The sequence below is a fragment of the Balearica regulorum genome, unplaced genomic scaffold (assembly GCF_011004875.1).
Source record: "Balearica regulorum gibbericeps isolate bBalReg1 unplaced genomic scaffold, bBalReg1.pri S35, whole genome shotgun sequence".
Classification (NCBI taxonomy): Eukaryota; Metazoa; Chordata; class Aves; order Gruiformes; family Gruidae; genus Balearica; species Balearica regulorum.
This window is the reverse complement of record NW_022679028.1, coordinates 284,047-304,938: the sequence shown is the minus strand read 5'-3', so window position 1 is coordinate 304,938 and position 20,892 is coordinate 284,047. Positions and strand designations below refer to the sequence as shown.

The window sequence follows — 20,892 nt, the reverse complement described above, 5'->3', positions numbered from 1 at the left end:
GGTTCCTGCAGGGAGGGACGTGAGGACGGAAGCCCACCTTGAAGAGGGTGACGGTAGCGCTGTAACAAACGCTGAGGAGGAAAAGGACGACGAAGACGGAGACGGTGACCCAAAGACCGTCCAGTTCTTTGGAAGCCGTTTCCAAGCAAAGACCGGTTGAAAGGTCCAGAGCTGGGCAGGAGGAGAAGAAAGGAGACGGTCAAAAAAAACCAGGAGGTGGGTTGAGGTTCTCCTGGGGAGGTGGAGATCTTCGGGTCCCACCCGGGGTCCTACGGCTCTGTAGAGTCCACCCAAGAGTCCGCCCGGTTCCTCAGGGAACCCTTCCAGCTCTGCAGAGTCCAACCAAGCGGTTCTCCACCCAACCAAGCACCACGGCTGGTGGCCAGCAGGCCACCCGTCATCTCTGGTGTCCATCCATCCATCCATCCATCCATCCATCCATCCATCCATCATCATCTCTGGTGTCCATCCATCCACCCATCCATCCATCATCATCTCTGGTGTCCATCCATCCATCCATCCATCCACCCATCATCTCTGGTGTCCATCCATCCATCCACCCATCATCTCAGGTGTCCATCCATCCATCCATCCATCCACCCATCATCTCTGGTGTCCATCCATCCATCCATCCATCCATCCACCCATCATCTCTGGTGTCCATCCAGCCCTTGGTCCACCTCTCCAAGCCACCCATCTGGCCATCTCCAAGCTCTCCACCCACCCGTGCCCCACTCGTCTCCGTCCTCTCTAAGGACCCACCCAACCGTCCGTCCCGCCCAACCGGCCACTGACCTTCTCCCTGTCCCCACCCAACCCGTCAGTCAGGCCACCACCCAGCCAACCATCTCCTCAACCATCCAACCCACCGTCCATCCATCCAACCATCTCCTCAACCATCCAACCATCTCCTCAACCATCCAACCATCTCCTCAACCATCCAACCATCTCCTCAGCCACCCACCCACCCATCCAACCACCCACCCACCCGACCGACCAACCATCCAACCATCCAACCAACTGAGCACCCAACCAACCCACCCACCGACCATCCAACCAGCTCCTCACCCACCCACCCATCCGACCATCCAACCAGCCAACCATCTACTCAACCAACCAACCAACCGACCGTCCAACCACCCGTCCAGCCAATCATCCAACCAACCATCTACTCAACCACCCACCCAACCATCCAACCATCTACTCGATCACCCAACCAACCACCCAACCCACCAACCGACCATCCAACCACCCAACCATCTACTCAACCACCCAACAAACCATCCAACCAACCACCCAACCATCTACTCAACCATCCATCCAACCATCTACTCAACCATCCAACCAACCATCTCCTCAACCACCCACCCGACCAACCATCTCCTCAACCATCCATCCAACCATCCAACCACCTCCTCAACCATCCAACCATCTCCTCAACCACCCAACCATCTCCTCAACCACCCAACCAACCATCTCCTCAACCATCCAACCACCCACCCAACCATCTACTCAACCAACCACCCAACCATCTCCTCAACCATCCAACCAACCATCCAACCACCTCCTCAACCATCCAACCAACCATCCAACCACCTCCTCAACCATCCAACCATCCAACCATCTACTCAACCACCCATCCAACCATCTCCTCAACCATCCAACCACCCAACCAACCATCTCCTCAACCACCCAACCAACCATCTCCTCAACCACCCAACCAACCATCTCCTCAACCATCCAACCATCCATCCAACCATCTCCTCAACCATCCATCCAACCATCTCCTCAACCAACCACCCACCCAACCATCTCCTCAACCATCCATCCAACCATCTCCTCAACCACCCACCCGCCCATCTCCTCAACCACCCACCCGACCATCCGCCCGCCTCCCTGCCGTCTCCTCCTCCACCCCACGGGCTGGAGACCCCACCGGTGTCCCGCCTCCCCCTCCCCAGGTCCACCCAGGGCCGAAGGTCGGGCACGTGAGCCATCGCCCGCTCCCGACGGAGAAGAAGACACGCTTGGCCCCGCGGAAGGGTTGGGAGATGGTGCTTAAACCCTGGGCAGATGCTCCTGGAGGTGGACGGAGGGTTGGAGAAGCGGTTGGCCGCCCCTTGGGCTTCTCTCGACCTCTAGGTCAAGGCCGCGTCCACCCGAGGTGCCACATCTGCCACCTTTACCTCGGTGGGACCCTCTCCGTCATCTCCGACCTTCTCCTTCCCTTCCCACCCCGACCTCCGGGTTGTCCCCGACCCACCCGTCACCGTCCAAAGACACCACGCCGTGGAGATCCGGTGGTGCGAGACCAGACCGGTGGCTTTTATTGAAGCTTAGAAAGATCATCGGTCACAGAGGTCATCTACAAACCGGTGGGACGGGCATGAAGATGCGACCACCCACCGCCACCCGTCCCGTCCGACCCTCTTAATTACCGGGGATCTTCTGCGCCTGTCGTTGGGTGAACCTCATGGGCAACCCTTCGTGGACCACCATGCAGGTGTAGGTGTCCCCGCTCATCCAGCTGCTCTTGGAGACCACCAGCTTGCTGTAGACGTAGAAGGTGCTCTCCTTAGGACCATCCTTCAGGGGCGGGGTGGTGACGTAGTTCTCCTCGGGAACGTTCTCCTGGTTCTTCAACCATTGGACGGCGACGTTCTCGGGTTGGAAACCGTGGACCATGCAGGTGAGGGTGACCTTGGTTTGGGTCATCTCGTCGGGATTGGGCGGGAGGACGAAGACGAGGGGTGGAGAAACCTTCCCTAGAAGAAGAAGAAGAAGAAGAAGAAGAAGAAGAAGAAGAAGAAGAAGAAGAAGAAGAAGAAGAAGAAGAAGAAGAAGAAGAAGAAAAGTTGGGTGACGTTGACCAAAGCGGAAAGTTCCGGAGACGAGGTGATGGAGGAGAAGACCTTCACCTGAACGTCTGGAGATGCTTTTGTTGAGGGGCACCAGGAGATCGTCGTGTTTCACCATGCAGGTGAAACGTTCTCCAGCTTCCCAATCTTGGGTGGAGATGCTCAAGCTGCTGGTGGCCGTGTAGGTCCCGTTGAACTGCTCTTGGAGGTCCAAGAAGTCCGGGTTGAGAAGACCTGGTTTCTCCTTGATCCAGAAGAGTTGGAACCCGGAGTCGCTCGGAAGGTTGGTGACCAAACAGTGGACCTTCGGGTTACGGGTGATGTAGAGGTCGGCCATGTTGGGTGGAAGAACGTAGAGGAAGATGTTGCTGAGGTTGGGGTTGTCCAAGCCTGCGGGTGGGAGGGGTGGGTGAGGAGGGCGGCGCGGTGGCCCCTTTCTCCTGACCGCTGGTCACGGAGGTGCTACCCGTGACGTTGGTGGGACCGGGAGCGGCGAGGAGGTCTTCTTGGAAGGAGACGCGGTGGTGGGAAGGTCCTGCGAGGGTGGCGTCGGTGGAAGCCGCCGTGGTCCTGCAGCCTTCTCCGGTGGTGGAACTCACCACGGTCGGTCAATCTTCTCCAGTGGTGGAACCCACCATGGTCACCCAACCTTCTCCAGTGGTGGAACCCAACCATGGTCACCCAACCTTCACTGCTGCCACCCACCATGGTCACCCAACCTTCTCCAGTGGTAACACCAACCACGGTCACCCAACCTTCTCCAGTGGTGGAACCCACCCTGGTCACCCAACCTTCACTGCTGCCACCCACCATGGTCACCCAACCTCCTCCAGTGGTGGAACCCACCATGGTCACCCAACCTTCACTGCTGCCACCCACCATGGTCACCCAACCTCCTCCAGTGGTGGAACCCAACCATGGTCACCCAACCTTCACTGCTGCCACCCACCATGGTCACCCAACCTTCTCCACTGGTGGAACCCAACCACGGTCACCCAACCTTCTCCACTGGTGGAACCCACCCTGGTCACCCAACCTTCTCCAGTGGTGGAACCCAACCACGGTCACCCAACCTTCTCCAGTGGTGGAACCCAACCATGGTCACCCAACCTTCTCCACTGGTGGAACCCACCACCATCTTGCAATCTTCTCCACTGCTGCCACCTACCATGGTCACCCAACCTTCTCCACTGGTGGAACCCAACCATGGTCACCCAACCTTCTCCTCTGCTGACGTTCCCCCATCACCACCACCACCACCAGGCCCATCTCCTCACCTGAGCAGAGACGGGCGTGACCTTGGGTGACCACCCCGGTGGCCGGATGTTTGACCTGACAGGTGAAGGTCTTCCCCTCCAACCACTCTAAGCGACTGACGTTGGTACGGCTGCTGGTGGAGAAGGTGGTGGCTCCGTCCTCCCGGGACGGTCTCTTCTGGGTGGCCGTCAGAAGACCCGAGATCCCGTCCACCAACCATTCCACCTCGACGGTGGCCGGGGTGAAGCCGGAGATGAAGCAGACGAGCTCCACCGAATCGTCATCGCTGCTGGAGGAGCAGGAGGAGGTGTAGAAGACTTGGACCTCAGGAGGGATGGGCGTCGATGGAGCTCTGCACACTGGGGTGGAGGAGCAGGAGGAAGTTATGGGTCAGGAGAAGACCTTCCGTGGTCCTGTGGGTCTTGGGGAGGTCCCACCTCATGAGTCATGGAGATGGGGAGGACCTTCCGTGGTCCCGTGGGTCTTGGGGAGGTCCCACCTCATGAGTCATGGAGATGGGGAGGACCTTCCGTGGTCCTGTGGGTCTTGGGGAGGTCCCACCTCATGAGTCATGGAGATGGGGAGGACCTTCCGTGGTCCCGTGGGTCTTGGGGAGGTCCCACCTCATGAGTCATGGAGATGGGGAGGACCTTCCGTGGTCCTGTGGGTCTTGGGGAGGTCCCACCTCATGAGTCATGGAGATGGAGAGGACCTTCCGTGGTCCTGTGGGTCTTGGGGAGGTCCCATCTCATGAGTCATGGAGATGGGGAGGACCTTCCGTGGTCCCGTGGGTCTTGGGGAGGTCCCATCTCATGAGTCATGGAGATGGGGAGGACCTTCCGTGGTCCGGTGGGTCTTGGGGAGGTCCCACCTCGTTGCGTGGGTCGAGGAGAAAGGGGAGGACCTTCCATGGTCCGATGGGTTTGAGGACAACTCAACCCCTTTGCAGGGCTCATGGAGATGGGGAGGACCTTCCATGGTCCAATGGGTCTTGAGGAGGTCTCACCTCTTCTTCTGACTCACGGAGATGGGGAGGACCTTCCATGAGTTATGGGGCCGGTAGAGAACCTTTCATGGTCCGAGGGATCTTGAGGACATCTCAACCCATTGCACGAGTTATGGGGCCGGGAGAAGAACTTAGATGAGTTATGGGGTCGGGAGAAGGCCTAGCATGAGTTATGGGGCCAGGAGAAGACCTTACATGAGTTATGGGGCCAGGAGAAGATCTTAGATGAGATATGGGGTCAGGAGAAGAACTTACACGAGTTATGGGGTCAGGAGAAGACCTTACATGAGTTATGGGGCCAGGAGAAGATCTTAGATGAGTTATGGGTCAGGAGAAGGCCTAGCACAAGTTATGGGGTCAGGAGAAGATCTTAGATGAGTTATGGGGTCAGGAGAAGGCCTTACACGAGTTATGGGGCCAGGAGAAGAACTTAGATGAGTTATGGGTCAGGAGAAGGCCTTACACGAGTTATGGGGCCAGGAGAAGAACTTAGATGAGTTATGGGTCAGGAGAAGACCTTACACGAGTTATGGGGCCAGGAGAAGATCTTAGATGAGTTATGGGGTCAGGAGAAGGCCTTACATGAGTTATGGGGCCAGGAGAAGATCTTAGATGAGTTATGGGGCTGGGAGAAGAACTTACACGAGTTATGGGGCCGGGAGAAGATCTTAGATGAGTTATGGGGTCAGGAGAAGACCTAGCATGAGTTATGGGGCCGGGAGAAGGCCTAGCATGAGTTATGGGGCCGGGAGAAGAACTTACAGGAGTTATGGGGCCAGGAGAAGATCTTAGATGAGTTATGGGGTCAGGAGAAGATCTAGCATGAGTTATGGGGCCAGGAGAAGAACTTACACGAGTTATGGGGCCGGGAGAAGATCTTAGATGAGTTATGGGGCCGGGAGAAGACCTAACCTGGTCCAAGAGCTCTTGAGGACCACCCACCCCAGCCCACCTCCCTTACCTTTGACCTCCTTGGTGAGGCTGGTGCTGGTCTGGGGATGGTTGACTCTGCAGGTGTAACCGTCCTGGTGGGTCCCGTGGGGCAGACGGAGTCGACTGACCACCAGGTTGAGGTGGGTGCTGGAGTCACGAACGGCCGGGAAGGTGATGCCGTCGGCGGTGGTGACCCCGCTCCAGGTGACGTCGACGGGGTGAGGGTGGTACCCGCTGACCAAACAGGCCAAGGTCACCGGATCGGTGGTGGCCCCACAGCAGGTGGTCAAGGAGAAGACGGTCGGAGGTGACGCCGTCCCTGCGGGGGCAGGAAGAAAGAGGGTTAGAGTTGACCCACGGCGAGGTGTGGGGCAGGAGGAGCTGGTGGGGTGGGGTGGGGTGGGGTGGGAGAAGAAGGACTCCTGCCCCATAGCGTGGGGGACGACACATGGGGAGGGACAATAGGGAGCTCCAGCCTGCCCCACGGAGGAGAGAGGCTGCCCCACGGATTGCTCCGGATAGGAGGATGGTCCTGCCCCACGGCGAATCCTGCCCCATGGCGAATCCTGCCCCATGGTGAATCCTGCCCCACAGATAACTGTGACCCACGGCTGGCCCTGCCCCACGGCTGGCTCTGCCCCACAGATAACCGTGACCCACAGCTGGCCCTGCCCCACGGCTGGCTCTGCCCCACAGATAACTGTGACCCACGGCTGGCCCTGCCCCATGGCGTATCCTGCCCCACAGATAACTGTGACCCACAGCTGGCTCTGCCCCACGGCTGGCCCTGCCCCACAGATAACTGTGACCCACAGCTGGCCCTGCCCCACAGCTGGCCCTGCCCCACAGATAACTGTGACCCACAGCTGGCTCTGCCCCACGGCTGGCCCTGCCCCACAGATAACTGTGACCCACAGCTGGCTCTGCCCCACAGTTAATGCTGACCCATGGCTGGCCCTGCCCCACGGCTGGCCCTGCCCCACAGATAACTGTGACCCACAGCTGGCTCTGCCCCACGGCTGGCCCTGCCCCACAGATAACTGTGACCCACAGCTGGCTCTGCCCCACAGTTAATGCTGACCCATGGCTGGCCCTGCCCCACGGCTGGCCCTGCCCCACAGATAACCGTGCCCCACAGCTTTCCCTGCCCCACATCTACCCCTGCCCCACAGTTAATGCTGACTCACAGCTAACGGTGACCCACAGGTCCCCCTGCCCCACAGCTAACCCTGCCCCACAGCTAACTGTGACCCACAGCTAACCTGACCCACGGCTAACCCTGACCCACGGCTGTCCCCAGCCCCACAGCTAGCCCTCAGCAACAGCTTTGCCTGCCCCACAGATAACTGTGACCCACAGCTAGCTCTGCCCCACAGCCATCTGTGCCCCACGGCTAGCCCAGCCCCACAGCTGTCCCTGCCCCACAGCTAATGGTGACCCACAGCTACCCCTGCCCCACAGCTAATAGTGACCCACAGCTACCTCTGCCCCACGGCTATCCCAGCCCCACAGCTAGCCCTCAGCAACAGCTAGCCCTGCCCCACAGCTACCCCTGCCCCACAGCTAATGGTGACCCACGGCTGTCCCCAGCCCCACAGCTGTCCCTGCCCCACAGCTACCCCTGCCCCACAGCTAATGGTGACCCACAGCTAATCCTGCCCCACAGCTAATCCTGCCCCACAGCTAATGGTGACCCACAGCTACCCCTGCCCCACAGCTGTCCCTGCCCCACAGCTACCCCAGCCCCACAGCTACTCCTGCCCCACAGCTGTCCCTGCCCCACAGCTGTCCCCTGCCCCACAGCTACCCCTGCCCCACAGCTAATGGTGACCCACAGCTACCCCTGCCCCACAGCTGTCCCTGCCCCACAGCTACCTCTGCCCCACAGCTGTCCCTGCCCCACAGCTACCCCTGCCCCACAGCTACCCCTGCCCCACAGCTAATCCTGCCCCACAGCTAATAGTGACCCACAGCTACCTCTGCCCCACAGCTACCCCAGCCCCACAGCTACTCCTGCCCCACAGCTAATGGTGACCCACAGCTACTCCTGCCCCACAGCTAATGGTGACCCACAGCTACTCCTGCCCCACAGCTACCCCTGCCCCACAGCTAATGGTGCCCCACAGCTGTCCCTGCCCCACAGCTGTCCCCAGCCCCACAGCTACTCCTGCCCCACAGCTGTCCCTGCCCCACAGCTGTCCCCAGCCCCACAGCCGTCCCTGCCCCACAGCTAATGGTGACCCACAGCTGTCCCTGCCCCACAGCTGTCCCTGCCCCACAGCTGTCCCCAGCCCCACAACTGTCCCCAGCCCCACAGCTACCCCTGCCCCACAGCTACCCCTGCCCCACAGCTAATGGTGACCCACAGCTGTCCCCAGCCCCACAGCTGTCCCTGCCCCACAGCTGTCCCCAGCCCCACAGCTAATGGTGACCCACAGCTGTCCCTGCCCCACAGCTGTCCCCAGCCCCACAGCTACTCCTGCCCCACAGCTGTCCCTGCCCCACAGCTGTCCCTGCCCCACAGCTAATGGTGACCCACAGCTACCTCTGCCCCACAGCTGTCCCTGCCCCACAGCTGTCCCTGCCCCACAACTGTCCCCAGCCCCACAGCTGTCCCTGCCCCACAGCTGTCCCTGCCCCACAGCTAATCCTGCCCCACAGCTAATGGTGACCCACAGCTGTCCCTGCCCCACAGCTGTCCCCAGCCCCACAGCTACCCCTGCCCCACAGCTGTCCCTGCCCCACATCTGTCCCCTGCCCCACAGCTGTCCCTGCCCCACAGCTGTCCCTGCCCCACATCTGTCCCCTGCCCCACAGCTGTCCCTGCCCCACAGCTGTCCCCTGCCCCACAGCTGTCCCTGCCCCACAGCTGTCCCCAGCCCCACAGCTGTCCCCAGCCCCACACATCATCCAACCCATTTCCGGAGCCACGCTGGAGATTTGGGTTGAATTCTGGCGATTTGGGGTCGATTCCCCAAGACCCTGAGGCCACGGTGGGATTTTTTTTTTTTTTTTCTTTTTTTTGGGGGCCGTACCGGAGATTTTTGGGTCCACGGTGGATCCTCGGGGATCCTGCTGGAATTTTTGGGGTCCAAACGGGTGATTTTTGGGTCCCTCCTGGTGTCCCTTGGAATTTTTTGAGGTCAATCACGGAGGTTTTGGGTCCTTCGAGGAGGTTTTGGGCTCAATAATGGAGATTTTGGGGGTCCGTGCTGGAGCCCCTCAATCCATGACGATGTTTTGGGGTCCGTAATGGCTTTTTTTGGGGGCCACGCTGGAGATTTTGGGTCCATAACGGAGATTTTTGGGTCTATAATGAAGATTTTTGGGTCCATGATGAAGTTCTGGGTCCATAATGGAGATTTTTGGGTCCATAACGGAGATTTTTGGGTCCAAAATGGAGATTTTTGGGTCCACAATGATGATTTTTGGGTCCGTAACGGAGATTTTTGGGTCCACGATGAAATTCTGGGTCCATCATGAAGATTTTTTTGGGGTCCATGTTGGTGTTTTAGGTCCAAAATGAAGATTTTTGGGTCCATGAGGAAGATTTTGGGTCCATGATGAAGTTCTGGGTTGAGAACGAAGATTTTTTTGGGGTCCATAAAGGAGATTTTTGGGTCCATGATGAAGATTTTTGGGGGTCTATGATGAAGTTCTGGGTCCATGATGAAGTTCTGGGTTGAGAACGAAGATTTTTTTGGGTCCATAAAGGAGATTTTTGGGTCCATGATGAAGATTTTTGGGTCCATGATGAAGATTTTTGGGTCCATGATGAAGATTTTTAGGTCCATGATGAAGATTTTTGGGTCCATGATGATTTTTTTGGGTCCATAAAGGAGATTTTTAGGTCCATGATGAAGATTTTTAGGTCCATGATGATTTTTGGGTCCATGATGAAGATTTTTAGGTCCATGGTGAAGATTTTTGGGTCCATAAAGGAGATTTTTAGGTCCATGATGAAGATTTTTGGGTCCATGATGAAGATTTTTGGGTCCATGATGATTTTTGGGTCCATAAAGGAGATTTTTAGGTCCATAATGAAGATTTTTAGGTCCACGATGAAGATTTTTGGGTCCATAAAGGAGATTTTGAGGTCCATGATGAAGATTTTTAGGTCCATGATGAAGATTTTTGGGTCCACGATGAAGATTTTGGGGTCCACCAAGGCGATTTTTAGGTCCATAAAGGAGATTTTGAGGTCCATGATGATTTTGAGGTCCACCAAGGCGATTTTTTTAGGTCCACGATGAAGTTCTGGGTCCGTACGGACGATTTTTGAGTCCAAAACTGAAGATTTGGGGATCCGTAAAGGAGCTTTTGCCCACCGAGCCTCCTCCTGAGCCCAGCCTGGCCACCAAGGAAACCAAAAACCAGAAAAAAAAAAGGTGAAACCCAGAAATAACGATTAATGACCTAAAAAAAACCCCCCCCCCACCCCCCTCCTCCTCGTCAGGGTCCACCCCCGGGTGGTGGAAAAAGGCGGCCGGGCGTCACCTCCCCCGCGGTTCCCCAACTTTGGGTGAATTTCTGCAGAAACGGGCCATGGCGGGAGGGGGCGGGGCGGGCCCCAAATCGCCGGGGTTTCTCCCCGATTCGGAGCTGGGGGGAGGGGGCGGCTCTTCGTTAGCCGGGGGAGGGGGGGGGGGGGGCGAGAGAGCCAAGAGGATCGATAATTAATAGGATCGATAATCAAGAGACTCGATAATTGATAGGAGCGGTAATCAATGGGAGCGATAATCAATGGGAGCGATAACCAATGGGAGCGATAATCAATGGGAGCGATAATCAATAGAATCAATAATTGATAGGATCGATAACCGATAGGATCGATAACCAATAGGATCGATAATTAACAGGATCGATAATCAATAGACTCGATAATTAATAGGAGCGGTAACCAATGGGAGCGATAATTAACAGGCTCGATAATCAATAGGGTCGATAACCAATAGAATCAATAATTGATCGGATCGATAACTGATAGGATCGATAATTAATAGGATCGATAATCAAGAGACTCGATAATTAATAGGAGCGGTAACCAATGGGAGCGATAATCAATGGGAGTGATAACCAATGGGAGCGATAATTAACAGGATCGATAACCAATAGAATCAATAATTGATTGGATCGATAACCAATAGGGTCGATAATTAATAGCATCGATAATCAATGGGATCAATAATTAATAGGACTGATAACCAATGGGATCAATAACCAATAGGCTCAATAATCAATAGGGTCGATAACCAATAGAATCAATAATTGATAGGATCGATAACCAATAGGATCGATAATTAATAGGGCCGATAATCAATAGAATCAGTAATTAATAGGACTGATAACCAATAGGACTGATAATCAATAGGGTCGATAATTGGTAGGACTGATAACCAATAGGGTCGACAACCAATCGGGTCGATAATTAATCGGATCGATAATTAATAGGGTTGATAATCAATAGAATCAATAATTAAGAGGATTGATAACCAATAGGATCGATAATGAATAGGGTCGATAATCAATAGAATCAATAATTGATAGGACTGATAACCAATCGGGTCGATAACCAATAGGGTCGATAACCAATAGGGTCGATAATTAATAGGGTCGATAATTAATAGGACTGATAACCCACGGGACCAATAACCAATAGGATCGATAATTAATGGGATCGATAATTAATGGGCTCGATAACCAATGGGATCAATAACCAATGGGACCAATAACCAATGGGCTCAATAACCAATGGGATCAATAACCAATGGGACCAATAACCAATGGGATCAATAACCAATGGGACCAATAACCAATGGGATCAATAACCAATGGGCTCAATAACCAATGGGCTCGATAACCAATGGGCTTCGCTCCCCAAATCGTCGCCTTTTGCCCCAAATTTCCCCTAAATTTGGGATTTTCCCCCCCCCCCGTCCAGGCGGCCGCCGGCGGCGACGAGAGGCGGAGCCAGGCGGGACCCAATGGGGATTGAGCGCGGCGAGGGCAGTGATTGGTCGAGAGAGAGAGACGGGCCCGCCCCCCCACGGCCACGCCCCCACGGCCGCCACCACACAGGACCCTGCGACCCGGCCTCAAAGTTGGTATTACCCAGCTAGGCCTGGCTTAAGGCCATGCTGGCCATCTTCAGTAGTGATATTACCCAGCTAGGCCTGGCTTAAGGCCATGCTGGCCATCTTCAGTAGTGATATTACCCAGCTAGGCCTGGCTTAAGGCCGTGCTGGCCATCTTCAGCCAGGATGTTACCCAGCTAGGCCTGGCTTAAAGCCGTGCTGGCCATCTTCAGCCAGGATATTACCCAGCTAGGCCTGGCTTAAGGCCGTGCTGGCCATCTTCAGCCAGGATGTTACCCAGCTAGGCCTGGCTTAAGGCCGTGCTGGCCATCTTCAGCCATGATATTACCCAGCTAGGCCTGGCTTAAGGCCGTGCTGGCCATCTTCAGTAGTGATATTACCCAGCTAGGCCTGGCTTAAGGCCGTGCTGGCCATCTTCAGCCAGGATATTACCCAGCTAGGCCTGGCTTAAAGCCGTGCTGGCCATCTTCAGCCAGGATGTTACCCAGCTAGGCCTGGCTTAAAGCCGTGCTGGCCATCTTCAGCCAGGATATTACCCAGCTAGGCCTGGCTTAAGGCCGTGCTGGCCATCTTCAGCCAGGATGTTACCCAGCTAGGCCTGGCTTAAGGCCGTGCTGGCCATCTTCAGCCATGATATTACCCAGCTAGGCCTGGCTTAAGGCCGTGCTGGCCATCTTCAGTAGTGATATTACCCAGCTAGGCCTGGCTTAAGGCCGTGCTGGCCATCTTCAGCCAGGATATTACCCAGCTAGGCCTGGCTTAAGGCCGTGCTGGCCATCTTCAGCCATGATATTACCCAGCTAGGCCTGGCTTAAAGCCGTGCTGGCCATCTTCAGTAGTGATATTACCCAGCTAGGCCTGGCTTAAGGCCGTGCTGGCCATCTTCAGCCAGGATATTACCCAGCTAGGCCTGGCTTAAAGCCGTGCTGGCCATCTTCAGCCAGGATGTTACCCAGCTAGGCCTGGCTTAAAGCTGTGCTGGCCATCTTCAGCCATGATATTACCCAGCTAGGCCTGGCTTAAGGCCATGCTGGCCATCTTCAGTAGTGATATTACCCAGCTAGGCCTGGCTTAAGGCCGTGCTGGCCATCTTCAGCCAGGATGTTACCCAGCTAGGCCTGGCTTAAGGCCGTGCTGGCCATCTTCAGTAGTGATATTACCCAGCTAGGCCTGGCTTAAGGCCGTGCTGGCCATCTTCAGTAGTGATATTACCCAGCTAGGCCTGGCTTAAGGCCGTGCTGGCCATCTTCAGGCAGGATGTTACCCAGCTAGGCCTGGCTTAAAGCTGTGCTGGCCATCTTCAGTAGTGATATTACCCAGCTAGGCCTGGCTTAAGGCCATGCTGGCCATCTTCAGTAGTGATATTACCCAGCTAGGCCTGGCTTAAGGCCGTGCTGGCCATCTTCAGCCAGGATGTTACCCAGCTAGGCCTGGCTTAAAGCCGTGCTGGCCATCTTCAGCCAGGATATTACCCAGCTAGGCCTGGCTTAAAGCCGTGCTGGCCATCTTCAGCCAGGATGTTACCCAGCTAGGCCTGGCTTAAGGCCGTGCTGGCCATCTTCAGCCATGATATTACCCAGCTAGGCCTGGCTTAAGGCCGTGCTGGCCATCTTCAGTAGTGATATTACCCAGCTAGGCCTGGCTTAAGGCCGTGCTGGCCATCTTCAGCCAGGATATTACCCAGCTAGGCCTGGCTTAAGGCCGTGCTGGCCATCTTCAGTAGTGATATTACCCAGCTAGGCCTGGCTTAAAGCCGTGCTGGCCATCTTCAGCCAGGATATTACCCAGCTAGGCCTGGCTTAAGGCCGTGCTGGCCATCTTCAGCCATGATATTACCCAGCTAGGCCTGGCTTAAAGCCGTGCTGGCCATCTTCAGTAGTGATATTACCCAGCTAGGCCTGGCTTAAGGCCGTGCTGGCCATCTTCAGCCAGGATATTACCCAGCTAGGCCTGGCTTAAAGCCGTGCTGGCCATCTTCAGCCAGGATGTTACCCAGCTAGGCCTGGCTTAAAGCTGTGCTGGCCATCTTCAGCCATGATATTACCCAGCTAGGCCTGGCTTAAGGCCATGCTGGCCATCTTCAGTAGTGATATTACCCAGCTAGGCCTGGCTTAAGGCCGTGCTGGCCATCTTCAGCCAGGATGTTACCCAGCTAGGCCTGGCTTAAGGCCGTGCTGGCCATCTTCAGTAGTGATATTACCCAGCTAGGCCTGGCTTAAGGCCGTGCTGGCCATCTTCAGTAGTGATATTACCCAGCTAGGCCTGGCTTAAGGCCGTGCTGGCCATCTTCAGTAGTGATATTACCCAGCTAGGCCTGGCTTAAGGCCGTGCTGGCCATCTTCAGTAGTGATATTACCCAGCTAGGCCTGGCTTAAGGCCGTGCTGGCCATCTTCAGGCAGGATGTTACCCAGCTAGGCCTGGCTTAAGGCCGTGCTGGCCATCTTCAGCCAGGATATTACCCAGCTAGGCCTGGCTTAAGGCCATGCTGGCCATCTTCAGTAGTGATATTACCCAGCTAGGCCTGGCTTAAAGCCGTGCTGGCCATCTTCAGCCAGGATATTACCCAGCTAGGCCTGGCTTAAGGCCGTGCTGGCCATCTTCAGCCATGATATTACCCAGCTAGGCCTGGCTTAAAGCCGTGCTGGCCATCTTCAGCCAGGATATTACCCAGCTAGGCCTGGCTTAAGGCCGTGCTGGCCATCTTCAGCCAGGATATTACCCAGCTAGGCCTGGCTTAAGGCCGTGCTGGCCATTTTAGCCAGGATATTACCCAGCTAGGCCTGGCTTAAGGCCATGCTGGCCATCTTCAGCCAGGATATTACCCAGCTAGGCCTGGCTTAAGGCCGTGCTGGCCATCTTCAGTAGTGATATTACCCAGCTAGGCCTGGCTTAAGGCCGTGCTGGCCATCTTCAGTAGTGATATTACCCAGCTAGGCCTGGCTTAAGGCCGTGCTGGCCATCTTCAGGCAGGATGTTACCCAGCTAGGCCTGGCTTAAAGCTGTGCTGGCCATCTTCAGTAGTGATATTACCCAGCTAGGCCTGGCTTAAGGCCATGCTGGCCATCTTCAGTAGTGATATTACCCAGCTAGGCCTGGCTTAAGGCCGTGCTGGCCATCTTCAGCCAGGATGTTACCCAGCTAGGCCTGGCTTAAAGCCGTGCTGGCCATCTTCAGCCAGGATATTACCCAGCTAGGCCTGGCTTAAAGCCGTGCTGGCCATCTTCAGCCAGGATGTTACCCAGCTAGGCCTGGCTTAAGGCCGTGCTGGCCATCTTCAGCCATGATATTACCCAGCTAGGCCTGGCTTAAGGCCGTGCTGGCCATCTTCAGTAGTGATATTACCCAGCTAGGCCTGGCTTAAGGCCGTGCTGGCCATCTTCAGCCAGGATATTACCCAGCTAGGCCTGGCTTAAGGCCGTGCTGGCCATCTTCAGTAGTGATATTACCCAGCTAGGCCTGGCTTAAAGCCGTGCTGGCCATCTTCAGCCAGGATATTACCCAGCTAGGCCTGGCTTAAGGCCGTGCTGGCCATCTTCAGCCATGATATTACCCAGCTAGGCCTGGCTTAAAGCCGTGCTGGCCATCTTCAGTAGTGATATTACCCAGCTAGGCCTGGCTTAAGGCCGTGCTGGCCATCTTCAGCCAGGATATTACCCAGCTAGGCCTGGCTTAAAGCCGTGCTGGCCATCTTCAGCCAGGATGTTACCCAGCTAGGCCTGGCTTAAAGCTGTGCTGGCCATCTTCAGCCATGATATTACCCAGCTAGGCCTGGCTTAAGGCCATGCTGGCCATCTTCAGTAGTGATATTACCCAGCTAGGCCTGGCTTAAGGCCGTGCTGGCCATCTTCAGCCAGGATGTTACCCAGCTAGGCCTGGCTTAAGGCCGTGCTGGCCATCTTCAGTAGTGATATTACCCAGCTAGGCCTGGCTTAAGGCCGTGCTGGCCATCTTCAGTAGTGATATTACCCAGCTAGGCCTGGCTTAAGGCCGTGCTGGCCATCTTCAGTAGTGATATTACCCAGCTAGGCCTGGCTTAAGGCCGTGCTGGCCATCTTCAGTAGTGATATTACCCAGCTAGGCCTGGCTTAAGGCCGTGCTGGCCATCTTCAGGCAGGATGTTACCCAGCTAGGCCTGGCTTAAGGCCGTGCTGGCCATCTTCAGCCAGGATATTACCCAGCTAGGCCTGGCTTAAGGCCATGCTGGCCATCTTCAGTAGTGATATTACCCAGCTAGGCCTGGCTTAAAGCCGTGCTGGCCATCTTCAGCCAGGATATTACCCAGCTAGGCCTGGCTTAAGGCCGTGCTGGCCATCTTCAGCCATGATATTACCCAGCTAGGCCTGGCTTAAAGCCGTGCTGGCCATCTTCAGCCAGGATATTACCCAGCTAGGCCTGGCTTAAGGCCGTGCTGGCCATCTTCAGCCAGGATATTACCCAGCTAGGCCTGGCTTAAGGCCGTGCTGGCCATTTTAGCCAGGATATTACCCAGCTAGGCCTGGCTTAAGGCCATGCTGGCCATCTTCAGCCAGGATATTACCCAGCTAGGCCTGGCTTAAGGCCGTGCTGGCCATCTTCAGTAGTGATATTACCCAGCTAGGCCTGGCTTAAGGCCGTGCTGGCCATCTTCAGTAGTGATATTACCCAGCTAGGCCTGGCTTAAAGCCGTGCTGGCCATCTTCAGCCAGGATATTACCCAGCTAGGCCTGGCTTAAAGCCGTGCTGGCCATCTTCAGCCAGGATGTTACCCAGCTAGGCCTGGCTTAAAGCCGTGCTGGCCATCTTCAGTAGTGATATTACCCAGCTAGGCCTGGCTTAAAGCCGTGCTGGCCATCTTCAGCCAGGATATTACCCAGCTAGGCCTGGCTTAGAGCCGTGCTGGCCATCTTCAGCCAGGATATTACCCAGCTAGGCCTGGCTTAAAGCCGTGCTGGCCATCTTCAGCCAGGATGTTACCCAGCTAGGCCTGGCTTAAAGCTGTGCTGGCCATCTTCAGCCAGGATGTTACCCAGCTAGGCCTGGCTTAAAGCCGTGCTGGCCATCTTCAGTAGTGATATTACGCAGCTAGGCCTGGCTTAAGGCCGTGCTGGCCATCTTCAGTAGTGATATTACCCAGCTAGGCCTGGCTTAAAGCCGTGCTGGCCATCTTCAGCCATGATATTACCCAGCTAGGCCTGGCTTAAAGCCGTGCTGGCCATCTTCAGCCATGATATTACCCAGCTAGGCCTGGCTTAGAGCCGTGCTGGCCATACTCACCTTAGATATGACCTAGCAAAGCCCAGCTCAGAGCTCTGCCAGCCATTCTCAGCCTCAGTGCTGTCTAGGAAAGCTCAGCTCAGTGAACCATGCTAGTCATGCTCAGCTTTAGTATGACCTAGCAAAGCCCAGCTTAGAGCCTTCCCAGCCATGCTCAGCTTTAATTTAACCTGGCAAAGCCCAGCTCAGAGCTGTGCTAGCCGTGCTCTGCCTCAGTATGACCTAGCAAAGCCCAGCTCTGAGCCTACAAGCTGTGCTTGGCATCAAGCTCTGCCAGTCCAGCTTAGCGAGCCGTGCTAGTCATGCTCAATTTAAGCTGGCAAAGCCCAGCTTAGAGCTCTGCTAACTGCTCAGCTTTGGTACTACCTAGCAAAGCCCAGCTTAGAGCCTTCCCAGCCATGCTCAGCTTTAATTTAACCTGGCAAAGCCCAGCTTAGAGCCTTCCCAGCCATGCTCAGCTTTAATTTAACCTGGCAAAGCCCAGCTCAGAGCCGTGCTAGCCATGCTCAGCCTCAGTATGACCTAGCAAAGCCCAGCTCTGAGCCTTCCTAGCCAAACTCAGCTTCAGTATTATCTAGCAAAGCCCAGCTCAGAGCTGTGCTAGCCACTCTCAGCTTTAATTTAAGCTGGCAAAGCCCAGCTTAGAGCTCTGCTAGCTGTGCCCAGCTTTAATTTAAGCTGGCAAAGCCCAGCTCAGAGCTCTGCTAGCCATGCTCAGCTTGGATATTACCTAGCAAAGCCCAGCTTAGAGCCTTCCTAGCCACGCTCAGCTTTAATTTAACCTGGCAAAGCCCAGCTCAGAGCTGTGCTAGCCGTGCTCGGCCTCAGTATGACCTAGCAAAGCCCAGCTTAGAGCCTTCCTACCCACGCTCAGCCTCAGTATGACCTAGCAAAGCCCAGCTTAGTGCCTTCCTACCCACGCTCAGCCTCAGTATGACCTAGCAAAGCCCAGCTCAGAGCCTTCCTACCCACGCTCAGCCTCAGTATGACCTAGCAAAGCCCAGCTCAGAGCTCTGCTACCTTCCCACAGCTGCAACGTACCTTGCAAAGCCCAGCTCAAATCTGTGCCAGCAATTCTGCGCTGCAGTACTGTCTAGGAAAGCCCAGCTCAAATCTGTGCTGGTTATGCTCAGCTCTGGTACTATCTAGGAAAGCTCAGCTCAGCAAGCCGTGCTAGCCGTGCACAGCTTCAGTATTATCTAGCAAAGCCCAGCTTAGAGCCGTGCTAGCCACACTCAGCCTTGAAATTACCCAGCAAAGCTCAGCTCAGGGCTGTACTAGCTGTGCGGAGCTCACCGAGCTTTCCTAGCTGTGCTCGGCTTAAATTTTACCCAGCAAAGCCCAGCTCAGAGCTCTGCTAGCCGTGCTCAGCTTTGGTATTACCTAGCAAAGCCCAGCTTAGAGCCTTCCTAGCCAAACTCAGCTTTAATTTAACCTGGCAAAGCCCAGCTTAGAGCTCTGCTAGCTGTGCTCAGCTTTAATTTCAACCTGGCAAAGCCCAGCTTAGAGCTCTGCTAGCTGTGCCCAGCTTTAATTTAACCTGGCAAAGCCCAGCTTAGAGCTGTGCTAGCCGTGCTCAGCTTTGATATTACCTAGCAAAGCCCAGCTTAGAGCCTTCCTAGCCACGCTCAGCCTCAGTATGAGCTAGCAAAGCCCAGCTTAGAGCCTTCCTACCCACGCTCAGCCTCAGTATGACCTAGCAAAGCCCAGCTCTGAGCCTTCCTACCCACGCTCAGCCTCAGTATGACCTAGCAAAGCCCAGCTTAGTGCCTTCCTACCCACGCTCAGCCTCAGTATGACCTAGCAAAGCCCAGCTCAGAGCCTTCCTAGCCAAACTCAGCTTCAGTCTTATCTAGCAAAGCCCAGCTCAGAGCTGTGCTAGCCACTCTCAGCTTTAATTTAACCTGGCAAAGCCCAGCTCAGAGCCTTCCTACCCACGCTCAGCCTCAGTATGACCTAGCAAAGCCCAGCTCAGAGCCTTCCTACCCACGCTCAGCCTCAGTATGACCTAGCAAAGCCCAGCTCAGAGCTCTGCTACCTTCCCACAGCTGCAACGTACCTTGCAAAGCCCAGCTCAAATCTGTGCCAGCAATTCTGCGCTGCAGTACTGTCTAGGAAAGCCCAGCTCAAATCTGTGCTGGTTATGCTCAGCTCTGGTACTATCTAGGAAAGCTCAGCTCAGCAAGCCGTGCTAGCCGTGCTCAGCTTCAGTATTACCTAGCAAAGCCCAGCTTAGAGCTGTGCTAGCCATGCTCAGCCTTGAAATTACCCAGCAAAGCTCAGCTCAGGGCCGTACTAGCTGTGCGGAGCTCACCGAGCTTTCCTAGCCGTGCTCGGCTTAAACTTTACCCAGCAAAGCCCAGCTCAGAGCTCTGCTAGCTGTGCCCAGCTTTAATTTAAGCTGGCAAAGCCCAGCTCAGAGCTGTGCTAGCCGTGCTCAGCTTGGATATTACCTAGCAAAGCCCAGCTCAGAGCCTTCCTACCCACGCTCAGCCTCAGTATGACCTAGCAAAGCCCAGCTTAGAGCCTTCCCAGCCACACTCAGCTTTAATTTAACCTGGCAAAGCCCAGTTCAGATCTGTGCTAGCCGTGCTCGGCCTCAGTATGACCTAGCAAAGCCCAGCTTAGAGCCTTCCTACCCACGCTCAGCCTCAGTATGACCTAGCAAAGCCCAGCTCTGAGCCTACAAGCTGTGCTTGGCATCAAGCTCTGCCAGTCCAGCTTAGCGAGCCGTGCTAGTCATGCTCAATTTAAGCTGGCAAAGCCCAGCTTAGAGCTCTGCTAACTGCTCAGCTTTGGTACTACCTAGCAAAGCCCAGCTTAGAGCCTTCCCAGCCATGCTCAGCTTTAATTTAACCTGGCAAAGCCCAGCTCAGAGCTCTGCTAGCCACGCTCAGCTTTGGTACTACCTAGCAAAGCCCAGCTTAGAGCCTTCCCAGCCACGCTCAGCTTTAATTTAAGCTGGCAAAGCCCAGCTCAGAGCTGTGCTAGCCGTGCTCAGCTTTGGTATTACCTAGCAAAGCCCAGCTTAGAGCCTTCCTAGCCAAACTCAGCTTTAATTTAACCTGGCAAAGCCCAGCTCAGAGCTCTGCTAGCCGTGCTCAGCTTTGATATTACCTGGCAAAGCCCAGCTTAGAGCCTTCCTAGCCAAACTCAGCTTCAATATTACCTAGCAAAGCCCAGCTCAGAGCTGTGCTAGCCACGCTCAGCCTCAGTATGACCTAGCAAAGCCCAGCTTAGAGCCTTCCCAGCCATGCTCAGCTTTAATTTAACCTGGCAAAGCCCAGCTCAGAGCCTTCCTACCCACGCTCAGCCTCAGTATGACCTAGCAAAGCCCAGCTCAGAGCTCTGCTACCTTCCCACAGCTGCAACGTACCTTGCAAAGCCCAGCTCAAATCTGTGCTGGTTATGCTCAGCTCTGGTACTATCTAGGAAAGCTCAGCTCAGCAAGCCGTGCTAGCCGTGCTCAGCTTCAGTATTATCTAGCAA

The 20,892-nt window shown here is 55.4% G+C and overlaps 2 gene segments (V, D, J or C); both read right to left on the bottom strand.

The window, feature by feature from the left end:
* The window catches only part of LOC104632673 (immunoglobulin gamma-1 heavy chain-like), a 93,490-nt gene that overhangs the window by 10,391 nt on the left and 62,207 nt on the right, over positions 1-20,892 (bottom strand).
* On the bottom strand, positions 2,307-6,612 carry LOC104635674 (immunoglobulin heavy constant epsilon-like). The segment is given in 5 exon segments: positions 2,307-2,765; positions 2,919-3,248; positions 4,136-4,474; positions 6,083-6,373; positions 6,561-6,612. Coding segments are annotated over 5 exon segments (1,347 nt in total).